The following is a 26,485-nucleotide window of genomic DNA, read 5'->3' as shown; positions in this document are numbered from 1 at the left end:
GCGAGCCTCAATTCCGATTTACGAATTTAATACAAACACGCTGCGCTAAAAATGTAACGAAATGATCTTAATTGAAATAATATACGTTTTAAAAATATTAGGCATAAATTTCCGACATTTTATGTGCGGTAATTTCGCAGCGTGTCGATTTCATATTGAAGGTCGTCGCTTTGCTGAGCGCGCTGATATTTGGTCCTTCCAGGACCTTCTGTGATCCATTCAAGCCAACAAGTTTGGAGAGAATGTTTGAGTTTAATCAATTCAGAGCGACGAGATGGAGCCCAACTCACTCATGGTAATATCATTTACTCCTCTTATACCTCATTTCGCTTTCATTTTAGCCTCCAATTAATTGATTACGCGCACACGTGTGGCTATATGCTTTGTTATAGAATCAATGGAGAAAACTTGACATCTAAAGTTCATATTTTATTGTTCATATTTGTAAATAATGCGATTTATTATGCGACCAGCTGGTGTGCATTGCTCTGACCCTGTTGTATATTTAGGTTGTGTGTTTGTGCATTTTGTAACAGCCCGGTGTGCTGAATGTGAATATGAAATTAATGCACTATATTTGTGTTTCCGCAGTGGGTAGGCTCACCTTGTGGTTTACACGGACCTTACATTTTTTACAAGGCGTTTAGATTTCACCATGAAGGCAAAGCGAGAATTTTGTCCCTGGGTGATTTTTTCTTGGTCAGATGTAAACCAGAGGATCCGATCTGCATAGCAGAAGTGCAGCTCTTATGGGAGGAAAGGACAACCAAGCAACTTTTATCCAGCTCCAAACTTTATTTTCTCCCAGAACACACTCCCCAGGGCAGAAATGTCACGCATGGAGAGGTAATTTGAAATGATTTGTGTTTCCTGCTTTCTATGAAGGGCTCCGTCCCTTCGCGATGTGTTTCTTAAAGTATGGATGAAATATGAGCTGTACTGTATGTGGCTGTGCATTGCCTCCCATTCCGCTTTCTGTTCATAAGACATCTGATCGCCCTTTTCAGATCTAATGCGTGTAGACAAGATTACATTGCGGTTAATAATAGACATGCAGTGTTCTTAATTTCGCCTCGGCTCATTTGCACATTCGCGTTTAGCGCATGCATTCAAAACAGCGTCTGATGGGGAGAATGATGCTTCATTGTGTGAAGTTGTCACATCAGTGTTTGTTTGTTTCATCTGATATACAATAGTGCGGAAACTGAGAAAGGCAAAAGCGATTAAAGCGCCTCATTGTGGCGTTGTGTGCATTCTGCTGATTGTTGAAATTGTGTTCCCACTGATGTGATATAGATCAAGCAAGTAGCCTAAATAAAGCGAAACATGTGACTGCATTATTGTGCGATATAGACCATAATGTTATTGATCAGCGTTAATGGTATATGGGTTATGCTTTGGAATATTTACGGTAGGCATTTTATATGTGGGATATGTGAACTAATATTAGGTCCTATATGCAGACGTTTCCGCCGTGCGCGCGGGGAATCAATAGGAATTGATTAATAATGGCACGCTGATAAAGCGAGCAGCTTGGATGCCTTAAAGGGAACGAGTGACATTTATGAAGGTTATTATGTTAAAGTGCTGCAGCCTCATTCCACATTACATATAGGCTGAGATCTGTTTGCCTGAAAGAAAAATGTGTTCTTTCTGGGGATTTAACCCCTGGTGTACGAAAGCACGATGTGTTGTTCTTTTACCTCACTGTGTTTATGTTACAGTGCATTAGCAATATGTTGCTAACTACTAGAGGCACTGAACGTGTAATTATTATGTGGAGCTGCTTGTTAGTATATGGTTATAACAATAGTAGGCTAATACATTTTTATAACCAGTTTGACCGCTATTCACACTTTTGTACTTAATTGTTTGTATAAACGACTTAACTTTTAATGACCCCCCCCCCCTCTCCACCCCCTTTTAAAAAAACACGTTTACAACCGTTTATTTGCACACATATTGTTATTATTATGGTAATGAATTATAATAACTTAAGATAGAGAGAGATAATTTATTTGACTGATAGTATTTACCGATATTCACACTTTTGTACTTAATCGCTTATTGTTTCTTTAATAGCATGTATACTGATAAATATCACTAATGGAAACAAATTACATATTCATTAATGTTCTGTTTGTATAAATGAGGTATAACATCCCCCATTTATTTGCATAAATATAATGGCAAATATAACCATTATTATTATGAAAATTATTGTTATTATTAATTATAATAATATTTAATAATAGCATATCTGTAGTGTAGACACTTTAATATAAAATGCCTCCATTCATTGTGCTATTTGAAAATGTTGCAAATTTTGAAAAACGTTTCTTATGTGGAGCTGATTATAATTACATATTGTTATTATTATAGTAATAAACAGACACTAAAAACAAAAGGTTCACATTTCGGTTCTTTCTGAGCAAAAATTTTATTTTTTCATTCCGGTTCAAAAGTTCTGCCGCTTCCTTTCCAAATGGTTACTGGTTAAAATGAAATATACGAACGGTAAAATAACGTTCTTTTTAAAATGACAGTGCTTTGCGATAATGGGTGGGTGAAACACTAAGTAGTGTTGCCAGATCTCACATGAGAAGCAAGCAATCTGGGCTGGAAAAACAAGCTCAATATAAGCCATTTGCCTCAAAATAAACAAAAAAAGTACGATTTATCACAATAGAAATCGGAACAAGCATACAGTTAATTAACAGTTAAGTAAATTTTTTATTAAAGATCTGCTTCTAAGTCAAACCCCGGCAGCATTAAATCTGTATTAATGCATCATATCTAACAATAAGTTGTGTTGCAATTGCTACTTTAACAAAAAAGCACTGCTGCGCAGTGGCTAATGTAGCAAGGTCTGTACCTGTTTTATCTTGCACTGCTCTTGTAATCACCGATCCTGAATACAAAAAGACAATCTGCTGTGTGTTGAAGCTCTACTGTCCTTCCCCCGCGGAGTGGAGGATCAAATAGCCTTTTCAAAATAATCAACAGGTTCTGTGTGAAGCCATGTGCAAATGTCAAGGTTACTTTGCTAAATTATTATCAGTATTAGTGGAACCACAAACTGTTGTCCGCATCAACCTTGAAAACACAGTGTTTACACATTGTAACAAGGTGTTATAGAGGAAAAATATTAGTCTTAAAGCTCTGTTTGTTCAGTTGATCAGCACTGTGTAGTCTCTCCAACTTGTCACCAGGCTCCCTCCCTTCCCCCACTCAGCAGCAATGCCAATTATTTGCTTTTCAAATTTAATACGCATTCATGACTGCTGATCTTGAAACTGCTTGGGAGATAGAATTACTAGCCAAGGACAACGCTTGATTCTTAGGTATACTTTACAGTTATGAGAATGTGGAGCAATATAAGGTTTTCAACTGGCTAGATGTTCTAAAAGGAGGGAAAAACAATGTGAAATATATATAATAAAATGTTACTTAACCTTTTAATTGTGCATAGATAAATGACTAGAGGCTAAATAACTTTTAAAAGGAACAATAAAATGCTTCCCATATCTTTTTTTGCTGTTGCAATTGTGCGTCCAATCAAATTGTTCTGTATTTGTTTAGACAAATTCATCTATCAGTTGGCAGAAGCTAACCAAGTTAGGCAGATACCAGTATGGGCAGATTACATGACATGCCCTCATCTTCAAAAACCATGAATAAACTACCTTATATGCAGGTTCTCTTGCAGCGAGGGTAAACATGGTTTGTGTTGAGTTGTACAGTTTGTTTTGTATTGTGGGTTTTTGGCTGCCAAGAGCATGAAACCGTCAAAATTCTACATTTAGAAACCAAAATTGCTGATTTACGTCATGGTAATAATTTAGCATATTTTTGGGTATATTTAGTTCATGGTAATATTAATACATTTCAATAGTTGTTTGTGTGGCCATTTTGGTTTACTTTTGTATGCTAAATAATTCTTTACTGTGTTGGGTCACCACTTGATGTCCAATATCAAATCTAGGCCTTGAAGCAAAACCAGTTGAGAACCACTGCAGCAGATTCTTTCAGTCTACTGCAGATATTAGGACCACAAACCTAAACCTTTGTTAGGAGTAATATCATACACCTACTAACATAGTAATATTGAGTATGAATGTATACTTGTTTTACACATGTAGGTCTTAAACGGCATCGTGTTAAAAGACTGTGAAGAATGTATTGCACTCTTTTGCACGTTCTCAGTGTAGTTGCTAAATGAGACATGCAGAATTTAAATAATAATGTGATTAAGTGTCAGCCCAAGCACCTGCAGTAATGTGAGCTGCTCAACTCCACAGTCTCAGATGCACTCAGCAGATTGTCCAATTAAATAACATTTGCATTTGCAGCGAATAACCTGAGTGACTGCTGATAAAGTTGATCGACTATCAAAGAAACTGTCATGTATTTGCAGAGGATGCACTTATGTTGTGTTAAAGAAACAGCTCACCCTATGAAGAAAATGATTCATTATTTACTCACCCTCATGCTGTTTTAAACCCTAATGCTGTTATGTTTTTCTATGGAACATAAAGGACAATTTTTGGAAAATCTTCTCCCCACTCTTTGACATAAAACAACTCATAGGGTCACGGTCAGTGTGTGTCAAGTTCCACAACGGGCAAGTAAGCACCATAAAAGTAGTCCATTCAACTTAAGTGTTATATTCAAAGTCCTGTGAAACCATATAATGGCCAAATGTGAGGGATAGGGCTGAAATGTTTAGTCGACGTTATCGGCAATCTCGAATTGTCGTTTTATCTCATTTAACGTACAGTAACACGAGATCACATTAAACTGTAATGATGAGAGCAGCACTGCAGCTCACGCCTGACTGAGTAGAGGAAGAATTACACAGCTCACAGTCCAGATGCACTCCATACTTTCCAAACAGGTGATGTAGATCGCAAAGTATGAGGAAATTATAATGCAAAAATTACAAAAATAATTAAATACAGAAGTACTCTCGTTGTGGAATAAGTAGAGCTGGAGCTGCCGCACTGCTGAAGCAAAACTTGCGTGTCGAGCATCTTTAAAAGAAACACCCCGGCGTTACATCTTAAATTCAGTTATATTAAATGTTTTATAGCTTAATTAAAGTTCAAATAATACAGAAGCAAATCATGTAAATAACAACAAACTCCGAAATTGGCATTTCTCTGTGTGGTCAACGCCTCTTCTATGAGTTGCGCAAATGTACCGATCTAAGGGGAGAGATTGAAACTGCACCCGGCTGATGCACAATCTGTCATGGGGATGCTCGTCCCTTGAGCATGCACGCTTGCTGCAGCTAGATTATAGCGTGATTGCTCACGACTTATTGGACCATAATATATGTCACTTTGCATTTCTTATCGTGAAGAAAATTGACAAAACGCAGCTTTATTAAGAAGAGATAGTTTGTTTTTTTGTGAGTTAAAGATGGATTAAAGTGAACAGAAATGTGACCCCATTATACACTGCAACGAAATACATTTTTGATTAGTTTTTGTTTTGGCTTGTTTTCCAATATAAATATCTAAAATTCCTTCAAAACAATGTGCATTTACTTTAGGAACTATACTGCAGAGGAAAATAATGTTATCTGAAAATGTCGAATAGAATATTAAAAATACAAATATTTTGAAATATCTAAAAATCCTTTAAAAAAAGATGCAGTCACCTGAGAAGCAGCATATAAGATATTTACACTTGCTTTTAAAGAATAGATCTAGAATATAAATATATTTTGTATTTAATACAAACCACGTTTAATACAACCTTTTATGTCGGGGCCCAAGCTGAATAATCGGTCAATAGCTAATGATTAATCGTTCTAATAATCGTTAGATTAATCGATTAACAAAATAATTGTTAGTTGTAGCCCTAGTGAGGAACAGACAAAATGTAATCTTCCTCTCCATCTCAGATGTGAACTCTATTTCACACTTCTATTTAATTAAATAATGACACCTTTGAATATGTCACACCAGGTTTGACAACACTGATGGCAAGCAGCATTGGTTCTTGCATGTAATGTGACTGATCGTGATGCAACGTATTTAAAACATTACAGCAAATTAGATTTGAGAGCTGCCACAGAGGGGAAAATGATCACTTATCACATCTTTTTTTTGGTCTGTTCTGCACACAAAGCCATCATATCATTGCTTTAGAAGACTTGGAATATACCAAATAGTATGTCGTATGGACCACTTTTTTCATTATTTTACTAGGGCTGTCAATCGATTACATTTTTTTGTCAAAAGAATTACATGACATGGCGATTAATAAATCGGTTTAAGTGCTATCAATCACATAGAACAGTATTTGCTGAGAAATTCCCCAAATAAAGATAATTCAAAATAATTAATGCATACAAATTCAAATAATTATATATATATAAAATAGAATAAATCAGATATTCAGATTGGAATATATTGCATTACTTTGGAAGAAGAGGAAAGCATTGATTAGACGATACAAAAATTGGCTTTAGAAGTCAATATGTTGTTTGTTTTATTCTCATATCATTGAACTTAAGCCTATCATTGGCCTACAGTAAAAATCAATCCATATGGTAGGAAGATAATACTTTTATTACAGAATTTTCAAACAAGTTAGGTGGCATGATACATTGCGCCAATTGTTTTAACATGTTATTTTATATGTAATTAATCACACTAAATTAACGTGTTAAATCAACAGCCCTGTGTTTTACTTATCACAGTATCACTATACGTTTTATGGAAAAGAGCTGTGTGAATATTCTTCAGAAATTCTCCTTTTGTGTTCCATAGAAAAATAAACAGAACGTGGGTTTGGAACAACATGAGAGTGATTAAATAATAACAGAATTAATTTTTTTTGAGTGAATTATTCCTTTAATCACACTATAACCAACATATTTCTTTCTTTCAGAAATATAATCTACGTTACGTAACATGTAAGGCTCTGAATGTATACTGTTCATCTTTAATCAACATTGTGTCTGAGGCTATTTGAAACAATTTTTACATAACATGACACGCAATGTGCTAATATTTAGTGAGTGTATATAAGAAGGAAGGTATGCAAGTATGATTATGTGATAAAAGAGGGACACTTTGCAAATGCCTTTTTGTTTCTACACCCAGGTGATTTCATTTCCCCTCTGGCTGGGGTTAGTCATTCATTAGAAGGATAGCGGCGACTAAAACAGCAACAGGCCTGCGGTGACGTTGTTCTGGCATCCGGCCGATAAAATTTAATATTTAGAGTTTGTGCCTAGAGAGGGCAACATAACACTCCTGTGAAGATGTGCCGTTTTTACTCTTTTGAAGTGACTGCTTCTGCCTTTGTCGGCCAGCAAAATCTTTGCTGTACAGATGTACTGTATTCTATAAAACTTGAACACAGCTTTATGAAGATCTGATTTTTCCTATCTATATTTCGATTCCACTGCAAAAATAAATAAATAAATAAATAAATAAATATATAAACATCACTAAAACAAGATACATTTACTTGAAAAGCAAAAGTAATACTATAATAGGATTTTGTTTCATAGAATACATGTTGAATACAGTTTTTAGTTTTTATTTATTATTTTGTTTGATTTTTGCATCTTGCCAGTGAGATAAGAAAATATATTCTCTGAAAACTAGTCTTACAGGAATATTTTGGGTTCAATACATGTCAAGCTCAACCGACAGCTTTTGTGACAATGTTGATTACCACAAAAAATACTTTCAACCCGTCGCTCCTTTTCTTTGTAAATAGCAGAAATCGAGGTTACAGTGAGGCACTTACAATGGAAGTGAATGGAGCCAATTTGTTTGAGGATTTAAAGATTATCATTTATAAAAGCACTTACATTAATTCTTCTGTTGAAACTTGTTTGTTATTTGTGCTTTAAAGTCGTTGAAATTGTAGTTTTTACAGTCGTTACATTGTCATGGCAACAAGGTTGCAAAATTGGCTTTACACAGAAAAGGCTGGTAAGCAATTTTATCACACTAAAATCATGTTTACACGCATATTGTTTACGCCTCGTGGCTATACTTTTGAAACATTGAGTTTTTGAATGTTTATGGATTGGCCCCCATTCACTTCCATCGTACGTGCCTCATTGTAACCCAGATTTGTGCTTTTTTAAAATAAAAGAAGTGGTAAGTCAAAATAAATATTTGAGTTAATCCACATTATGGTGGTGGCGTAGTGGCTAAAGCACAGGGCTGTTAATCAGAGGGTCCCTGGTTCGAACCCCACGGCCACCACCATTGTGCCCTTGAGCAAGGCACTTAACTCCAGGTTGTTCCGGGGGGATTGTCCCTGTAATAATTGCACTGTAAGTCGCTTTGGATAAAAGCGTCTGCCAAATGCATCAATGTAAATGTATATAAATGTCAAGAAAAGTCATCTTGTTTTAAGGATGTTTACATATTTCTACTGGTCAATGATTCAGAATTGCATTGTTGCCTTTCATCTTTTTAATCTGTTTAAAGCTTTAAACTGTTTTCCAGAAAGGCAAATACAGAACCAACCCCTACCAGAACCAAATGCTTCATTTGTGACTGTATTGCAGTTAAAATATGTGTCATTTTAAAGGGAGGACTTGTTTTGGCAAGAGTTCAGGACTGCTCTCGCAGTTTTTCAGTGTTTAATTGGACCCAGTTGTTCTAGAGTACCGTAGCTCGTTATATCATTGTTTTAGTATGTGTGTGTGAGGGAGAGAGGGCTGTAACGCTGTGTCGATGCTGGCAATACTCTTGAATAGCATTTATGTGACATAAGAGCTGAACTAAATGGAGTTGAAGCTTTATAAATAGATTCCATATCAGATTCCATCAAGCACTGCGCACTTTGTTTAACAGGCATAGTTTGCATATCCATATGTAACCTCTGTACTGTTCATTTAAAAACCCTTGTCTGTGGAAAGGTAATGACTATTTGTTCAGATATGCTTGCAAATTTCTCCTTTTCGAGCGGCAGTAACTTCAAAGGATCCGGAGAAAGGTCTTATTAGTTGCTTATTTGGATACAAATTCTAAAGGTGGAGGGTTGGGACTGTTGCAAGAGAAGCATGTGGCAATTCTCCAGACACATCTATGCTGCCTGGCATTAGTCCATGTTTGTGTTTGAAATCCTGAGACATATTTATAATTCCAATTAAATCAACACTCCTCTTGTAACATTCCGATAGCAGGAATGTGCCACAAATACTATAATACATGTGCTATAAAAATAACTACATATTTTACATTAATATTTCATTTATTTTATACACCCATAACACCCATTAACATTCAGTCATCATTTAATCACTCTCATGTTGTTCCAAACCCCTGTGTGGAACGTAAATGTGGTTGATGGTGATGGAAATTAAATTTTTTATGTTTTTAAAATAAGATGGCTGACCCCTTTGTCTTACTAAGTCTAATTTCATAGCAAAAATGTATGTATCCTAACTACAAAACAGTAAAAAAAAAGAAAAGAAAATAGATATATATATATATATATATATATATATATATATATATATATATATATATACACGCCAATCAGCCACAACATTAAAACCACCTGCCTAATATCATGTAGGTCCCACTCATGCCGCCAAAACGGCTCTGACCCGTCGAAGCATGGACTCCACAAGACTTCTGAAGGTGTCCTGTGGTATCTGGCACCAAGACGTTAGCAGCAGATCCTTTAATACCTGTAAGTTGCTTGGTGGGGCCTCCATGGATCAGGCATGTTGCTCCAGCACATCCCATAGATGCTCAATCAGATTTAGATCTGGGAATACCATTGCCATGAAGGGGTGTACGTGGTCTGCAACAATATTTAGGTAGGTGGTACATGTCAGAGTAACATCTGCATGAATGCCAGGACCCAAGGCTTCCCAGCAGAACATTGCCCAGAGCATCACACTGCCAGTCCAGGCCACCTTCTTCCATTGCTCCATGGTCCAGTTTTGACACTCACAAGCCCATTGTAGGCACTTTCGGCAGTGGACAGGGGTCATCATGGGCACTCTGACCGGTCTGCAGCTATGCAGCCCCATACGCAGGTTGGGGTTGGGTTAGGCCGTATGGTAAAAATGCATTCCTGTTGGCTGTATTAAATAATTTACTAAATATGCAACTGACTTTTGCAGCTACTCTGCTACACTTAAACTGGAGCGCACACATGCTTATATTTCGGATGTGCAGAATGACCAATTTCACTGACGTTTAAATGAAAATTTTGGAGTTGACTTGTCTATAAAGAACAAAACCATCAAAAGCCATCAAATAACATTGTGTGTTTATGTGACTCATTTAAAATACTGATGTTAAATTCCACTGAACAATGGGCTTTTATCTGCGATGTGCTTCACTTGCATTATCTTCATTGTAGGCTACAATAAATATAGAACTAGAGATGGATTTAATGAATCAACGTTAATGGATACATGCATAATTATTGAAAACAATTTAATTAACATTGTAGGACAAATAGAGCAACACTAATAGCCTGTTCTAAATGGAAATCACCAAGTAAATGTCAGGACATTGTTGAAAATAATTCATAGGCATGCCAAACCTACAAGAGAGAAAAAATGCTCTAAAAAGTTGCACGTACTTCACTACGTGCATTACCTTATGATCTAATATGACAGGTGTTCGGTTAAGAACATTAACAGTTACGATGGCTAGGATTTAAAAAAAAAAAAGTCTGTGAGAAATACACAATACACATAATGTATTGTTCTAAACGTGACATGCACACAGAATAAAAAAAAAAAGTTTAATCTGTTAAGCAGTCGGCACATTTTCGAAAATATCCTTCTTGATCAGCAGTGTAAAATAGTTTTGCATACCTTGGCTAAAATAGTAATTTTTTAGGATATTTACTCAAAAGCATTCATTTTTGATGAACACAATTCGACCCGACTCACCTGAGGCGATTATACTGCACTTGAAAAAGCCCTCTCGACGGTAGAATGAATTGCAGGCATGTGCAGATTCATAGAATTATATATAAAAACATTCATAGCTATTTGCAAGCCAATGTTTTGGAAATCCACTTCCCGCACCACCACCGAAGTGATTTCTATAGCTACTTTGCTGGCCCTGCAAGAAGACTATTTTCTGCGCGTGCCGCGAGTGAGAGGGAAGAAGCATGCACAGCCTGAGATGAAATGAAACTTTGTATACATCTTCACTAGATACCCTCTTTTTTAATAATATTTGTATTAATTATATTTAAAATATGTAACATTAACATGACAGTAATATAAGCACAGCCTTTGTAATAATATAAAGCCAAATGTAAATGTGTTAAAATGCTGAACAGTGATATGTGGACAAAAATTTACCGACTAGTTATTCCAGTGTCAACTAGAAGCATCAGAACCCGTTTAGCCGACTAGTCGAATAGTCTCGTGCATCCCTAGCTTATACGTTCAAAAAAACTTCCAACTACGGCCACTGGGGACAGTGCTTCGAATTTCGACAAGCACAGACCAATTTCAGCAGCAGAACTTTCGACTGACTGTCTCCGAATTAGTCTGGGTAATATCTGTCGATTGATGAACGACTAATCATCCATCCTGATACATCACTCATTTATTTACATGTTCATTTATCTGAATAATCACGACACAATGACGACAATGGACTGTTAAAACATGATTACCAAAAGCCTTTTTTAAATACTTTTTTAACCTTTAAATTGCATTTGACTTTTAATATTTCTTGTTTTCCTTTAACATTCAGCCAAGCATTACGAACAAACATTTGCATTGTCTCACAAAGCTCTCATGTTTCATGACAAATGGGTTTAATTTTGTAAAGCAGTGTCACCAAATTTCAGTGCGGCTCACACTGAAGTGCCACTGCACTTCCATGTCCAATCAGTGCGCTGCTCGACAAGTTCACACAAACGGTTATTGTTGGCTTTGTGGTGTTGAAGGAACTGAATTCGATTCAGGAGAGATTTCAGTTGCACATCTGTAAGTTATTTCTGAATCAGTTTATGCCTGTTTGACAGCGACTGTGCTAATTGCAGCTGGATTGAGCTGCGGCTCTCATCTTTAGTGTGACGGTGCAAAACATACGTTTAATGCAACACTGTAGTTTTGAGAGGATAAAATAAATGGACAATTTGTGTCTAAACTTGGGTACATTTTAGCTCAACAATGTTTCTAGTTCAATATTAAGCTGTTCAGAATTAACTTCTGTCTCTGCGGATAAGAAAAGTGGAAAATTAAAAAATCACCAGAAGAGCAAAAATAATCACAGTTTTTTTTCTGAACTCTCCCCAGTCTCCCAATATTATTATGTCAGGCTGGATGGAATACTCCTCAAACAAACAGAGGTTCATTTCCCCAAAGCATCGTTAGCCGACTATGGTCACAAGTTCCATCGTTACCAACATACTGTAGTTCACCGATTTGGTGTTTTCCAATACCAAACATTCGCAAACAGCATTACAAAATTGTGTGGTTGGAACTACAGATCTTTACCTGTGGTTAGAGGCATAATTTCTTGTTAGATTAATGTGTGAACATCATTTAACTTCATTGAGGCATCTATAATTTGTATTCTTTATGTATCTTTCATTCTGTCATCCCTTTGACCACATTTACATGCATTTAAGAAAACAGATTATTCCATGGTTTTGCAGAAAGCGGCATTCTGAAATGTCACTTAAATGCTAATGCAGTCGTTAAAGGGATTAAAGGCTGTTAAGAGAAAGCATTATAACTCACACAGCTTCTGCCTGTGAACACGGCTTATGTGATTTTTAACGCATAAGTGCCGTTCTTGTAGATTTTTGAAAACAGCACATGTGCTTTTGTGCTCAGATGCATCGAGGGAACCCCGAAGTCTGATGTAAAGGGAAATCCTACTATTGCTGCACAATATATCTGTAGTTTTTACATGATTTTGTGTCTTCAGCAGCTTTTACGCGTTAAACAGCTTTCTATCAGGAAGACTCGCAGACACGAGTGAAATTTAAGATGACATTTATTTGATGAATATAAAACAGAAAATTAATGTCTCTCTTTGTCGTAAGCCCCATCTGGTGGTCCAAAGAAGTTGTACTCGGAACCGTCATATCCTGCCGTAGATAAGAGGCAGGGGCGAGCAGCCTACCCCCGTGCAGGACGGGACTCAACTGGTGGTGGTGGGGTGGTGGAGGTTGCCGTGTTAGCAGACTGAAACAGCAATGTGATAGATTTTGAGCAGACTTATAAAGCATTGGCTATGTGATTGGCTAGGGGTTACATAGCTAATGATGTGATGATGTACAGCTGCTAGTCTTCCCACTAGAACTACGCTATGCTTACATTTCTGGTGTATGTGTACATGAGCTATTATCATTTGATATCCACAGAAGTTATTACTCCACCCCCTGCATAATGACATTAACGACAAAGCAATATTGTTGAACCTATGTGTTTCGAACGATGGATGTGCGTAGTAACAAAACATTGTTACTACGGTTTCTGGAAACAGTCGTGACTAGCTAGTTAATTTTCTCAAACGATTCTTCATACTATGTTGGTAAAGAAGAGAGTTAAGTAGTTATATGGGAAATTCACCCCAGAGCCAGAGTGTTGACCATTTTTTGGGAAATCACCCTACTAATGGCTTACACTCAGTAAAGAGAGGAATCAAATTAAATTTTAGGTGACCTGACTACTGCCATACTAAACGAATTATGGTAATACAGTGTAAGTTTTGTTATCTACTCTGATAAATATCAAGTGTGCTGCAGTATAATTATGATAGCAATATTAGAAAACGTTTGCACATGTAAACAGAGTTAGATATGTGCAATTAAGTATTAGTTGTCCTCTTTTTAGCTGTTGGTTACATACAAAGTAATTAGGGGCACCTAATACTTAGTGGTATTAAGATCATCGTTGGGTGTTTTCTTAAACGGAAGAGCAGATTAAGGCAAGATTGGATTGTGTTCTTTGAGTGCCTTGTTTGCTTCTTTATTTTGATACATTCAATTGAATGCACATGTGAGTGCCATTTTCTTATTGTCTATTAAGCATGTATTAAGTATGACAGTTCAGTAAGTTTGAGCTAGGATTGAGTGTTATTAACAATATATTTGCGATGATTTTGCTGGTGATATATTGCTAGAGTGTGAATATCGTAATTATTTTAATGCACTTTTTATTTGGCCATTCATTTTTTTAAAGACAGCGTCGTTAAATTAATTTCTCATGTTAAATTAAGTCTCGTGATTCCAGAATATGAGGAGATGGTACGCTTGAGTTATTTCCAGCAAATCAGTTCTAACGCTCTGTTTCAATTGATTGAAATCAAGACACATGTTCATGTGTGTCATTTTTTACCAAACATTTGTATTAGTTTTTTGCTAGATTTTGTACTGTACTTTATTTCTTGCATTAAACATTGTTAATCTCCTTGACAACAATGACTGTTTGATTAACATGAGGGTTGTTCACCCATTTAAAGAGCACCTATTATGCCCCTTTTCACAAGATGTAATTTAAATCTTTGGTGTCCCCAGAATGTGTCTGTTATGTTTCAGCTCAAAATAACATACAGAAATTTTTTTAAACCATGTTGAAAATGGCAATTTTTTGGTGGGAATAAAGACAAGCTGTTTTTGTGTGTGTCTTTAAATGCAAATGAGCTGGTGCTATCCGCCCCATATCCAGAATAGGGCAGAGTTTTGAAATCTCTGCTCCGGATAGCTAGACATCATAAGCAATATGACTGACAGGGAAAATAGTGGTGTTTAGCCCTATATGTTTGAACCAGAGTCAGGCCTTGTCCACACTAATACGTTTTCGTCATACATCTTTTTTTCTTCGTTTTGTCCTTCCTTCCACACTGAGATGGCGTTTTTCTCTGCGAAAACAGCTTTTTGAAAACGCAGTTTTTACTTTGTAGTGTGGACTGTGAAAACGTGAATGATGATATCTAAAAATTATGATGTATTTGTTGTCATGTGACGCAGTCATGTGATCTATCCAATCAAATCAATCAAGATAGCGGCGCTGTTGTACTTGATACTCACCTTGATAGCGTTGCTAAAAATAAATGTTACTCTCTGCAACCATCACATTGCGTTCCTTCAAAGGCAAAGAGAAGTTTACTCGGAATTGGTGTCAAGTGATGAACACAAAGACAAATGTCCGTCGGCAGTGTCCGTGGGCAGGGCCTGTACAAAATGATGTCACTTTGTACAGAATCTGCGAATGGCTTGTTCTGAGACCATGCTTATGATTAATGGGGATTAAATAAAAAGGACTGGGTGGATTTTTATCATTAAAGGGGGGTTGTGTACACACACTGCCAACACACATTTATGTTTAACACCATGTAAAAGTGAATTTAGCATTTAAACCATTTCAGAAAAAATGCATAAATTGAATATCACTAAGAAGCTGAAAAATATAGAGCTATTATTGTCTTAGCTACAGTACATTGCCCTAGTTTGAGCTCAGTATGAGATCACTTATTCAAGCAGAATACCTGATTTAACTTTTAACTATAGTTAAAAAGACCTCCTAAAGATCTACAAGGCACTCTTTCATGTTAGCAGGTCAATAATTAAATGGACATGCAAGCAGGTGTACAAATCTGCAGTGACCTGGGGAATTCTTGAGCTGACCCCTGAATCATTGGAGTGAGACGGGCTCAGCATGACGCTGGTGGAGGGGTTTCTCTCTCTACACCCCTCTACTTTGCTACTCTTTACAGACCCTTAAAATCTAATAACAAAGAAATAATTGTTAGGAGCAACTCTAAAGACAAAACATGGAAGGGTGTTTCTTAAACTTTAGGCACATTTATGTACAAGTGGTAGATTTGTATTAAAACAGATTTAAACATTTTTTCTTTTTGTTTGTCACATTAAAACATTTGTACGGAGCCCCCTAAGTGACCTGTGCAAAAACCATGACTTCATTAATTTGTAGTACTTTTCAAATGCCTTTTGTGTGCAATGGCATAATTTCCACCACAATAAACAATTTTGTCCATTAAAAACTTTTTCCGAAAGTTAGTGTACTTTTTTTAGCATGGAGACAACAGTGTCAGTGAAGAGCATGAGTCTTATAGCTTATATGGAAATATGACTCTATGAAATATGAAACGTGATGTTTGCAGGAAACAAAGGAAAATCAAGGTAAAAAAAAAAATGTGCATCAATAGGTAAATTTGTCTCATTGTTTATGTTTAGGATACATAAAATGCTAGCTATGAAATTAGCCTTAGCGAGGCTAACTGTCTTATAAAATTTTCCTAAGAGCTCTAATTCTAAATGCATTTTGGAATGTGGGTGTATGTGCACAATTTGCTATTTTCCTGATAAATAAGTTATTGTGCTGAGATGAAACCTGCTTTTGAACAATCACAATTTGCACAATGACATTTCTCAAGAAAATAGCAAATTGCGACACATTTTTTGTGCTGGCACGAAAAATGCGTTTATAATTAGAGCTCTGTTAGGAATGAGGCAGCGAGGAGAGAGGATCTAAATGCAGGCTTCTTTATTATTAACAAAATACAAAACAAACACAAAGGAAAAACCCTCGATGGGGAAACAAACATAAACTAAGAACTCAGGCAGGGAACCACAGATCAGGCTTGACAACATTCAACGAACGACAAGGAGTGAACAAAAAGCAGGGCTTAAATAACCAGGGAGTGATGACTGAATTAGACACAGGTGAGAACAATGAACAAAATGGCAGTGGTGATGGCAGTGTGGATTCTGGGAAGTGTAGTACATTTAACAATGACAAGTGAAACCCAGGGCAGACAACAAGGGAATCGTGACAAGCTCTTGGAAAAATTTAATAAGACAGTCTAAATTCAATTCCTGAATTTGCAGTTTGCCAATTCCACCATCAGATTGTAATAAAGTTAATGTTCAAACTCTAAAAATATCTGTAGTGGAACATCAAATGATGTCCCTGACAATAATGCTAATGTATTAGATTTGTGTTAAACTACTTATAGGACATGGTTTATTTTTTCAACTGCCATTTATATTTGTAGTTGCATTTATTATCTTATTTGTATTGGTATTTTTCCACCTGTTATCATACAGTGATTTTTAAGTCACAGCCAAAGGGGCTGGTGGAAGAAGTTGGACAGAGTAAAATGTTTGGATTTTGATTTTTTTGACCACTTCATTATGTTGATTGTATTTGCATTTCGTTTGAAGTGTAATCTGAATTAAGAAATATTTTTGGTTTAATTTTTTTGTGTTTCAATAAATACATTTTGTTACGACGTGTGCTGATAAAATTACTGTTAATTTTGTCTAGTATTTGTTGTCCCTGACACAAATACTAGCCATGATTTGTGTCAGGGAATAGACTACATATCAGGACACAGACTGTGCCAGAGAAGAACCCCAGTCCATTAGCGCTTTGCATGTGTAATTTTACCAAACCCATTTGTGCCTAGACTTAGTACATGCTTGGACGAAAATACCTAAACTTTATGGCCATGCCCATTGACTTTGCACTTATTACTTAGATGTATAGTGTTGCATTCAGCACTAGCACTCTTAAAATAGGGCCCTTTATGTTCTAAAAGTCCACAGGACCAAACATGTCCAAAGTTAATGTAAAACACCTGGAAACCTTTTAAAGTGTATATATATTGATCTTGCTCATTACATCACTTAAAAATTTATATATAATTAAAATTATATATCCATAAAAATGATAAAATATATAATAGATAATACTGTAAATAAAACAAGCAGGAAGTTTGTGTCTCTTTTACTTTTTACTTTTTATTGTTTTATGTTTCCTCCTAAATAAATGTACTCAATGCAATATTGGCACAATAATTTAATGAAAGCAGTTGGGCACAGTTAAAGTTTTAAAGTGGTGGGCAGGCCACATGATCTCATAGTAAAATGTGCTGTGTCGCCATCAGGATTAACAGTGTTTGACCCACTTAACTTTATAGATGCATGAAAACAGATGCCTCTCTGCTCATTATAGAGAGGTTACATTCATTTTCATTCATTTTTTTTCCTGCTATAATTTCAAGGTGTGCCAATCTGTGGGCCGCATGCAATCATTTTCTATTTATTCCCATTATGAGTGAAAAAAAGGCAATTTAGACCAGTGGTTCTCAACTGGTTTTTCTTCAGGACCCAGATTTTAAATTGGACATCATGTGGCAACCAAAAATGTCAAAAACCATAAAATCAAATATTAACCTGCTTTAATATTACCATGAACTGCATAGGTCCAACAATATAAAAATTATTAACACGATATAGCCTGAGTAGACAAATGAACAATATTGTTTTTTTTAAATGTCTCTTAAATTTCAATGGTTTCATGCTCTCGGTAGCCAATAATTCACCACACATACATATGGTCAGCCTGTTTATTGTGCTATCTTAACTATGCATGATTATATGGTTATTTGCATTTTATTATTTGCATTTTGCATTGTTTTTGATTCATGTCCTAGACAAGAACACACCTGCAATCCATTTTTGGGTTGCGACCCACCACCCGAGGACACCTGGTTTAGACTGCACATTGCAGTAATATTTGGACGTCACAGGGAGTGCTATGTAAACATGGAGGAATGCATACATACCTGTATAAATTAGAAGGAAATCATAGAAAATGCAATCATATCCTTCCATTAGCTGCTTTTATTAAGATCTAACCCCCTTCAATTCGTATTTCTCATATGGTACTGGTTATTTAGGCTGATGTGAAGTTCCATTTTCGTCCTATTTCGTCTGTGCGAGAGATACATTTTTTGTTTGACAGCATGAAAATGGGGCCTATTTTACGAAACCTATAAAGAAACAGCCCATAAAAAGGACGTAATTAGACATGGTCTGTACAGTATAAAGTTGGACTGCCTACAGATCAAACAATCGTTTTTTGAATATAAGATGTGTTGCAGAGCAGGTATTCCCTGTGATTTGTGCTTGCTGATTTTGGGTCAAGCTTAGGAAACACAGCCAAACAATTCAACAGAAACATTTAGTGATTTTTCTCAGTGCAGTGTAGAGAGTCAAAAGAGCACATTTAAGGAAACTGTGTTTTACTAACGCATCTGTTGACCATATTCCCAATATAACCAAGAGCATTCTGTTATGCTGTGCCAGGTCAAAAGCAAAGCTCTTGCTTCACTTTTATATATGAATAATGAAAGCTGGTCTCCAGGAGTCACTTACTGTAATTGTTGTATTTCTTTTGTGCTTTGAACAATTGCAAAAACAGTTTAAGCCGATTTTCAAGTCTGATTGACAGGTAGATTTTTGCCCATTACTCCGATTTCGCTCTGCATGCAAACACTTTTATCAGCATTCTTACTGCCATTTACAAAGTTTTGTGCACATGCCTGTTTACTTTCTGACATCGAAAGCAGAGAATAATCCAGTGATTTCAAATCTCGCATAAACAAGTTTTTCTTGCATTCTCTGATTTATTATTTAGCGGATATTTGGTAGTGATCTGCATTCATGTAAACACACTCACTGAAGAATTTCACTCTATAACATATTATGAATGAGGACTGGGACTGTCAAACTTCGAAATTACAAAACAAGCACATGAAGTATTCCATATGACTCATGCACTATTTTCTATGTCTTCAAAATTTAAGTCATTATTAATTGACAGTCTTCCCATCCTCTGTAGCTCTAAAATCAAATATGGCGGCATTGACCCCAATGATGGTTGGTCAGGAGACATGCGAAATCCAATGTCATTTGGCTTCAATGGTGGCAGCATGCCATGTTTGTAGTCCATATGACTTTTTTTAGTCCATTTTAAATCTTTAGAAGTCTTTGAATATAATGTAATCGTTGTATGGATGACTTTCATAATATTTTTATTGTGCTTTTTTTTCATCATTTTGAAGCTTGATATGCCCAATTCAACTTTTTAAAAATCACTTTTTTATATAGAGAAGAGTGACCAGAATAAACTTTAAAAGGTGCACTCAGTCATTTTCTTGTTTATGTCACCTCTGACTTAAACTAGACGCTTTTTTCACTATCGGGCCAGTGCGAGCCAGGGCTGTCAACTGGCCAGCTGGGACCAATAGCCTCTGACTTCGAGCTTCGACCATAACCGATCTACGTTCACACCATCTGGCCAATAGCCCGCAGCGTTGCCCTAAAACCACTCTTAATATGATGCCCTGGTGCCAACGTCACACACGTCGCCCATTTCACAAGCAAAAGGGAAGCTCAAGCTGAGGTATCAAATTATCTAGTTATCTGGAATATCGAGTTTATATTGAATGTTAACATTAGCTAGCTAGCTAGATAAATTAGCGATAACAATTCACTGACTGTAACTGCCATGATGTCCCGAGTGGTCTCTCCACTGTGGTAGGATGTCCCAGCACATCATCTATGAAAGTTCACTGAACCATGGAAAGTCATTTCTTTGGGCATCGCTTTGTCCATTGTGCCTTTAACATATTTGTACTGTGCCCGCATTTTGTTATTTATTTTTTTCCCGAACCTGTACCATTGTGCGCTGGATACATATCCTGGTAAATTCGGCGAAACCCTGCCTTTGACTTTGAACCCACCTTAATCCCTGGTTGGCCCTGTTTGGCCCAAGGATAATCAGCGGGTCAAAGGCCATTGGCCCCAAAAAAGCCCAGAAGAGGCAGGATGAAACCCTGAAAGTGACAGTGGGAACACATCTGGCAATGACATGTATACCTTCATTTGGCCCTATTGTGGAAACGTGGCTATTGACACCTAGTGGCATGGATGCAGCATCATTCAAATGAAATAGTTTTCAGTTACTGATGCCATTGTAGAAATTCACTGTTCACAGTCAAACCATGATTAATTTAAGCCATGATTGAAAGTGTCTAATAACATGGCAGTTACTGAGATATTCGGCTGGTCATGTGATCCTAACATGGCAGCCTAAGTCATAGCATTCATAAGGTTACTAATATAACTAATAATAAGATCTGATATGAGTCTTCATCTCATGTGAGTGGCAATTTTATACATATGTTTCAAAATAACTATTATTTTCTTTAGGAGTACAACTTTTTTATTAAGGAAAAAATGTCACCTTTTGGGTGCTATCCTTTGTTTGGATGATGTGAACGCTGTTTTCCGAACACAGGTGTGCACCAGCGAACAGCACCCATGTCCACCTTTAAAAGGTGCTCTGGGGTAAAGTTCATGTGAACTCTGTATGGTTCATTGCTGATATGAACACATGATGATGTATAATTTGCACCTTTGCAGGCTCCCCATCGCAATTATTATGGTATAATGCATTTTTTTTCATACCTACTAGTTTCCAAAATAATCATCCTCATAGAAAACTTCACATTCTTCACATCTTTTGCAAATGTTAGCAATCTTCATTGCACTATGCATCCTGGGCAGAAAAACGTAAGTGTCGTTCTTTGCATGTAAATTTTGGTGGTAAATCCATTAAACCAATAATTCAATAACACAGTGAAGCTGATGTATTCTCAAGTTGTTACCAATTTCCATTGGTAAACAGCTGCAGCTTGTACTCATGTTGATGATGCAATCGGACCGTGGTTTGGACAGAATCTTTTTTTTTTTTTGCTGAACTATTCATTGAACATGGAATTGCTCTCAAACGTAAAACTTTTCAAACTTTCACATTAAGATCAAAAATCAAAATAAAAATTATTCATGGCTGTGATTTTGTCTATGCATTTGTTCTTTTGCCTTAGTGTTCTTTTAATTAAATGGTGACATGATGTTCTGCTGGAGTAATTATATCGCTTGGTGTGCACCGTCTACAGAGTGGGGCGAGGCTGAGAAATCAGTGCCATGTTTTTATTTAGAGATGTTTTCATGTGAAATTCATGAGTGTTTAGCCTGCTTTCTCTTTTACACACTCAAACTGACTCACTCCACCTGTGTCCTGCCTTATTTCATATATCTCTCTTGACAGGACGAAGTTATCGCCGTCACCGAAAAGGTCATTGTGAAGTTGGAGGATCTGGTGAAATGGACAGTGTCGGATTGGTCATGCTGGAAGAAGGGTCTTCGGGCTATGCCCCTGAAACCCACCATTCTCAAGGAGCTCAGCAAGAACTGCCAGAAAGAAGTGCTCCACAAATACAGAGATTCTACACTCAACAGCGGCCTCAACTTCAAAGACGTCCTCAAAGAGAAGGCTGAACTTGGTATACAGAATGATTTCTCATTATGCACACTTTCTGTTTGTCAAATGAGACTATATACATTAGAAGACAGAGGGAGAGAAGGTGATAGTCTTGAATTTTGGTGCAGTGTTGGGGAGTAACTAACTAAATCTAACAACATTTTGCAGTAGCTTGACTTTTCAGTAACAGGATACTTTTTGACATAATGCTACATTGCTGTTTATATCTTGGATTTGATTGCATACTCAGATTTATTGCATAATGAACTGAGGAAATAAATCATTCTCCCATATGTAGCCTTTGGAAGTCAGATTCATTTTAGGGAATCAGTTTGTTCATGTGGTATTTTAATTGCTGCACAGAGGCTCCTGTGCAGCATTATATGTCTTATTTGTTGCAGCTAATTATTTAGGTAAATGCTGATTTTTGTCACTTTTTTCCAACTCAAGATATATTTTGTGTTCATTTTTGTGCAGTCAACCTAACTGAGATCCTCATTGTTTTTTATGCCTGATAAATTATATATACTGTATGTTTAAGCAGTATCACACAAGCAGGAGTGCTAAATGGCCCTACATCAGCACTGCTGTGATTCAGCTGCAGATCGAGTGCCATAGGCAATCACAGCAGTGCTGATTTAGGGCCATATTGCATGATTGCGAGTGTGATATTGCTTATATACAACAGTTCAATAAACAAGCACATTTTATAAGAGAGAGCGAGATGGAGAGTGTGCGATCACCTGTTGATAGTGCTATAGTCTGTTAGTCAGCTTTCTGAAGATAATGTCATTTTGGTGAAATTCGTCCTATTTTCTCAGTGGAAAAATATCCTTTTAAGCAGGGGTATTCCTCCCTATTTCGCAGTAGCTGGTGCGCAAGTGTTTTTCATTATAGAAATCACAATCTTCTCTGCCAATTTGAACAGTATTTTCTCTCCAATGTGGAAACTCTGGTAAGAGGTAAGCGATTTGAGTTTGTGTAATTAATTAAGTGTGTTGTATCTCAGCTGTGATGAGCCTTAATGCTGAAGTTGTTAGTTTAAAGCCGTTTAAAGCAATTTCCTAGCTTTAGTATTGTAGTAGTAATACGAACGATCACAGAGTGATGTTGAATGTAAACACTGACTGACACTAACTTCATGTCACCAACTGGCTCATATTACACAAAAAATGGTCTTTTGTCACTACCTGCTGGCTAAAATATGTAATGTCACAATATTAAATATAAAGAGACAGATAGCTCTTAACACATCTCCATTGCTCTTACACCTTACTTTAGAATGGCATGAAGAAAACGGAGTGATACACACAGTGAAGCGTCCGAGTGCTGATGTTGTGAGACCATCAGTACTCATGAAACATATCATCCAATCAGATTCGAGGACCGGACTAACTGATATATATATATATATATATACACAAGGTTTGAGATGAACACGCCAACCTGCCAAATGCGGGTTAAAATTGGCAGTGGCGGGTAACTCTAATATATATATATATATATATATATATATATATATATATATATATATATATATATATATATATCAGGCAACTCAGAGCCGCTGCCAAACAAATTTAATTGTAATTGAAATGCAGCAGCACACATCAGCGTACTACAGAGATGAGACCACCAGAGCTCTGGGACAATGCAGAGCGTGATTCAGTCGGGTTTCACTCGATATTGTGGTGGCCGGCAGAGAACACAAGACTTATGTGACCCATTTGAAGTCTAAAGAGAACATTCTAGTAGAAAGTGCTATATGGATGAAGACAAACATCTCGAACTGCTGGACAGCCCGTACATTATAATTCGTTTTTTTTCATAACAAATACAATAGTTAATTAGAAAAGACTATAAACCTTAATCTAACCAAAATAATGTGGAGCCATCCATGGTTTTACTTGTGGTAATGGCCTTATCATTACAAATGCCCCTGTTAAAAAATGCTAGAACAATGACAAGCTTAAATATAGGTAAGTATAATTTAGAATGAAGAGGTTAAAACTTCCATGAATTATGGACAAATTATTGACACATTTTCGTCCTGTTTTATCCTACTTCTTTTGTAGGCTAGTGAAAAAGCCTAGAGTCTATTGACCTTGGAAAACTATTAGCCACAGTGGCCCTTGTGCCAAAATGTTATCTTTCAATTCCTATATACAGTATATATTTATAATATATTATATTACTAATAATATATATTATAGAGCTATTTCCCCCTTAAATAGCTTCAGTGTAGTCAGCTACTTCATGTAAGTAGCCCGTAGTATTGCAAACTACTTATTCAATAGAGTAACTTGACTCTAGTTGAACTATTAGAGTATCATGTATCTTGGGAAACTACATTTTCAAGTAGTTTTCCCATCACAGTAGTGTTGTAGAAAAAGCATGTTGGTTTGACTTTGGCAGTATTTGAGTGCACTGCTATATCTTTATTATAGTCATTTCCTCTAAAAGCACATGATAGGTTCAGACACACTGCAGACAAAGTACAGAGACCTTTGATGCATTTTATTAAATACGTACATCTTAAGTCAACATGAAACGGATTTCACAATACATTTCACTTCCGTATTCTGACATAATTCCAAGTGTAATGGGATTTTCAGAGATAGTTTTCTCCAGCCATTATAGACCTCCTTGGATTTATAAATATCAACTAGAAAGAAAAATAAGATTGTGGATGCGGAGCAAGTGATACAGTTTGATTACAAAGATTATTATTATGTGCACTGATGAAACAAGTGGAAAAAGATCAGGAATGTGTGTCAAGGAAGTAAATAAATTAATTTGTGATTTTATGACCTTCAGTTAGTTGCTATGAGTATTTAATCACACAAATCCCACTTCACATATGTAGTTAAATAACATTCAAGACAAAAATGTGTTTATTATGTTGACTAACTGCCTGGCTTCTTTGATAATTCACAGCATGCCTGTTTCTTTCTGTGATCATCAAATCTACTTTTTCTATTTTGAGCAGAAACTAAGTACTTGATACAACAAGAAAATGTTTAAGTATGACGCTTGTTAACTCAGACTGGGTGTCACTCCTGTATTCATCTCCCTTTGTGCTGTTTCCTTCTGCTATTTGCGTCTTTCATTAACTGAGAAGAATATGGCGTGTAAATACTCATTAATGTGGAGACAGATCACACCCTGTTTGATTACACTTCCTCTGATTGCTCGGTAAAAATCTGATTTAGCAAGACATTATTTGCTCATTTCTTCAAGGTTATGTCCAAAGTGTCTGTTCCAAAACAGTTCTGAATGTTTAAACTTCAGGTTCAGGTGCAAATGTATTGTTAGTTTCATATAAATCTTTGTTTAGATGTTTACGAGGCTGTTTTTATAAGAAGTAGGGTGACCAATCTAAGGTAGTTGTTGACCGATATGGGTTGTATCAAGCAGGTGTTGCTGTAATTTAATATCTGCTAATAGTCATCTGCCAAACTCCATGATGGGTAAAAAAGGTAGTAATGTATTTTATTTAGCAGTTGACATAGTTTCAGAAAGATTTCACAACATGAATTTTGTACAGTAGTCAACCAAAATGATCCTTAGTACCCCTTAGTTGTTGGCAGAACAAGCTTAACTTGCATTACAGTCACAAACTGAATGTTTGTGACGTTGCGAAAAAAGAGCTATTGAAATTCTATGGTTATAGTACCCCTTAGCAGTTTAGAGCTGCTAACAGTTAATAGCTAATCCACGCGGTAACTGTGATGTTAAGCCTAAGCCTGTTCTGGCTGAGAACCATCTGTTGTGTAGGTCAGTACTGCGGATACCGTCTGCTTTATTACTATACTATAGCTGTAGTAATTGCTATAGCTGGTTTATAACTATATTAGTATGCATTGTTTAAATAGGAGCATATAAATGAAAATGACTGAATATAATTTATTTATAAACATGCCTTGATTTTTACTAGGGGTGGATGTTAATGAGTTGCAGATTTCCTGATTCGATTCTGATTCACAAGCTTCGTTTCGATTCCAGTTTCGATTTGATTCCAATTCTTTTGAGTGTATTTTTGGTACATTACATTGTCTATTTTGCTTACATATGAAAGAAATAATCTCTCAGCTAATGCTGTTAATTATACAGGGGAACTTCTAACTAAGTATATTTCGAAAATATGCATTTTATACATTTTACCATTTTGGTCACATTTTAGCTTTTTAAAAACAAATGGAACAAATTCCATGTATTCCATCAATTAATATGTGATATTAGGAAACTGAATATATTATATGTATCTATTTAAGAAAAGTGGCAGTCCAGCGAGAGTCTCACAGAAGTGTTTTGGTTGAGCACATATCAACCAGAGTGGAGTTGCGCAGTTTATTTGCATCG

The 26,485-nt window shown here is 36.2% G+C and overlaps 1 protein-coding gene across 2 annotated transcripts in view; it reads left to right on the top strand.

The window, feature by feature from the left end:
• The first annotated feature begins 208 nt into the window (after window positions 1-208).
• LOC127626587 (AT-rich interactive domain-containing protein 5B-like) overlaps window positions 209-26,485 on the top strand; it is a 184,307-nt gene continuing 158,030 nt past the window's right edge. Inside the window, exons 1-3 of one of the 2 annotated variants that reach the window (XM_052102484.1) lie at window positions 209-295; window positions 592-846; window positions 21,911-22,145. In XM_052102484.1, the coding sequence (XP_051958444.1) occupies window positions 275-295; window positions 592-846; window positions 21,911-22,145 (511 nt within the window). In that variant the 5' untranslated portion in view covers window positions 209-274. Of the gene's footprint in view, window positions 296-591; window positions 847-21,910; window positions 22,146-26,485 lie in introns of those variants that run through there. The other variant, XM_052102485.1, reaches the window with a different exon arrangement.

This window comes from Xyrauchen texanus, chromosome 33, assembly GCF_025860055.1.
Source record: "Xyrauchen texanus isolate HMW12.3.18 chromosome 33, RBS_HiC_50CHRs, whole genome shotgun sequence".
Classification (NCBI taxonomy): domain Eukaryota; kingdom Metazoa; phylum Chordata; class Actinopteri; order Cypriniformes; family Catostomidae; genus Xyrauchen; species Xyrauchen texanus.
The sequence above is the reverse complement of the archived record's forward strand: the minus strand, read 5'-3'. Positions and strand labels throughout refer to the sequence as shown.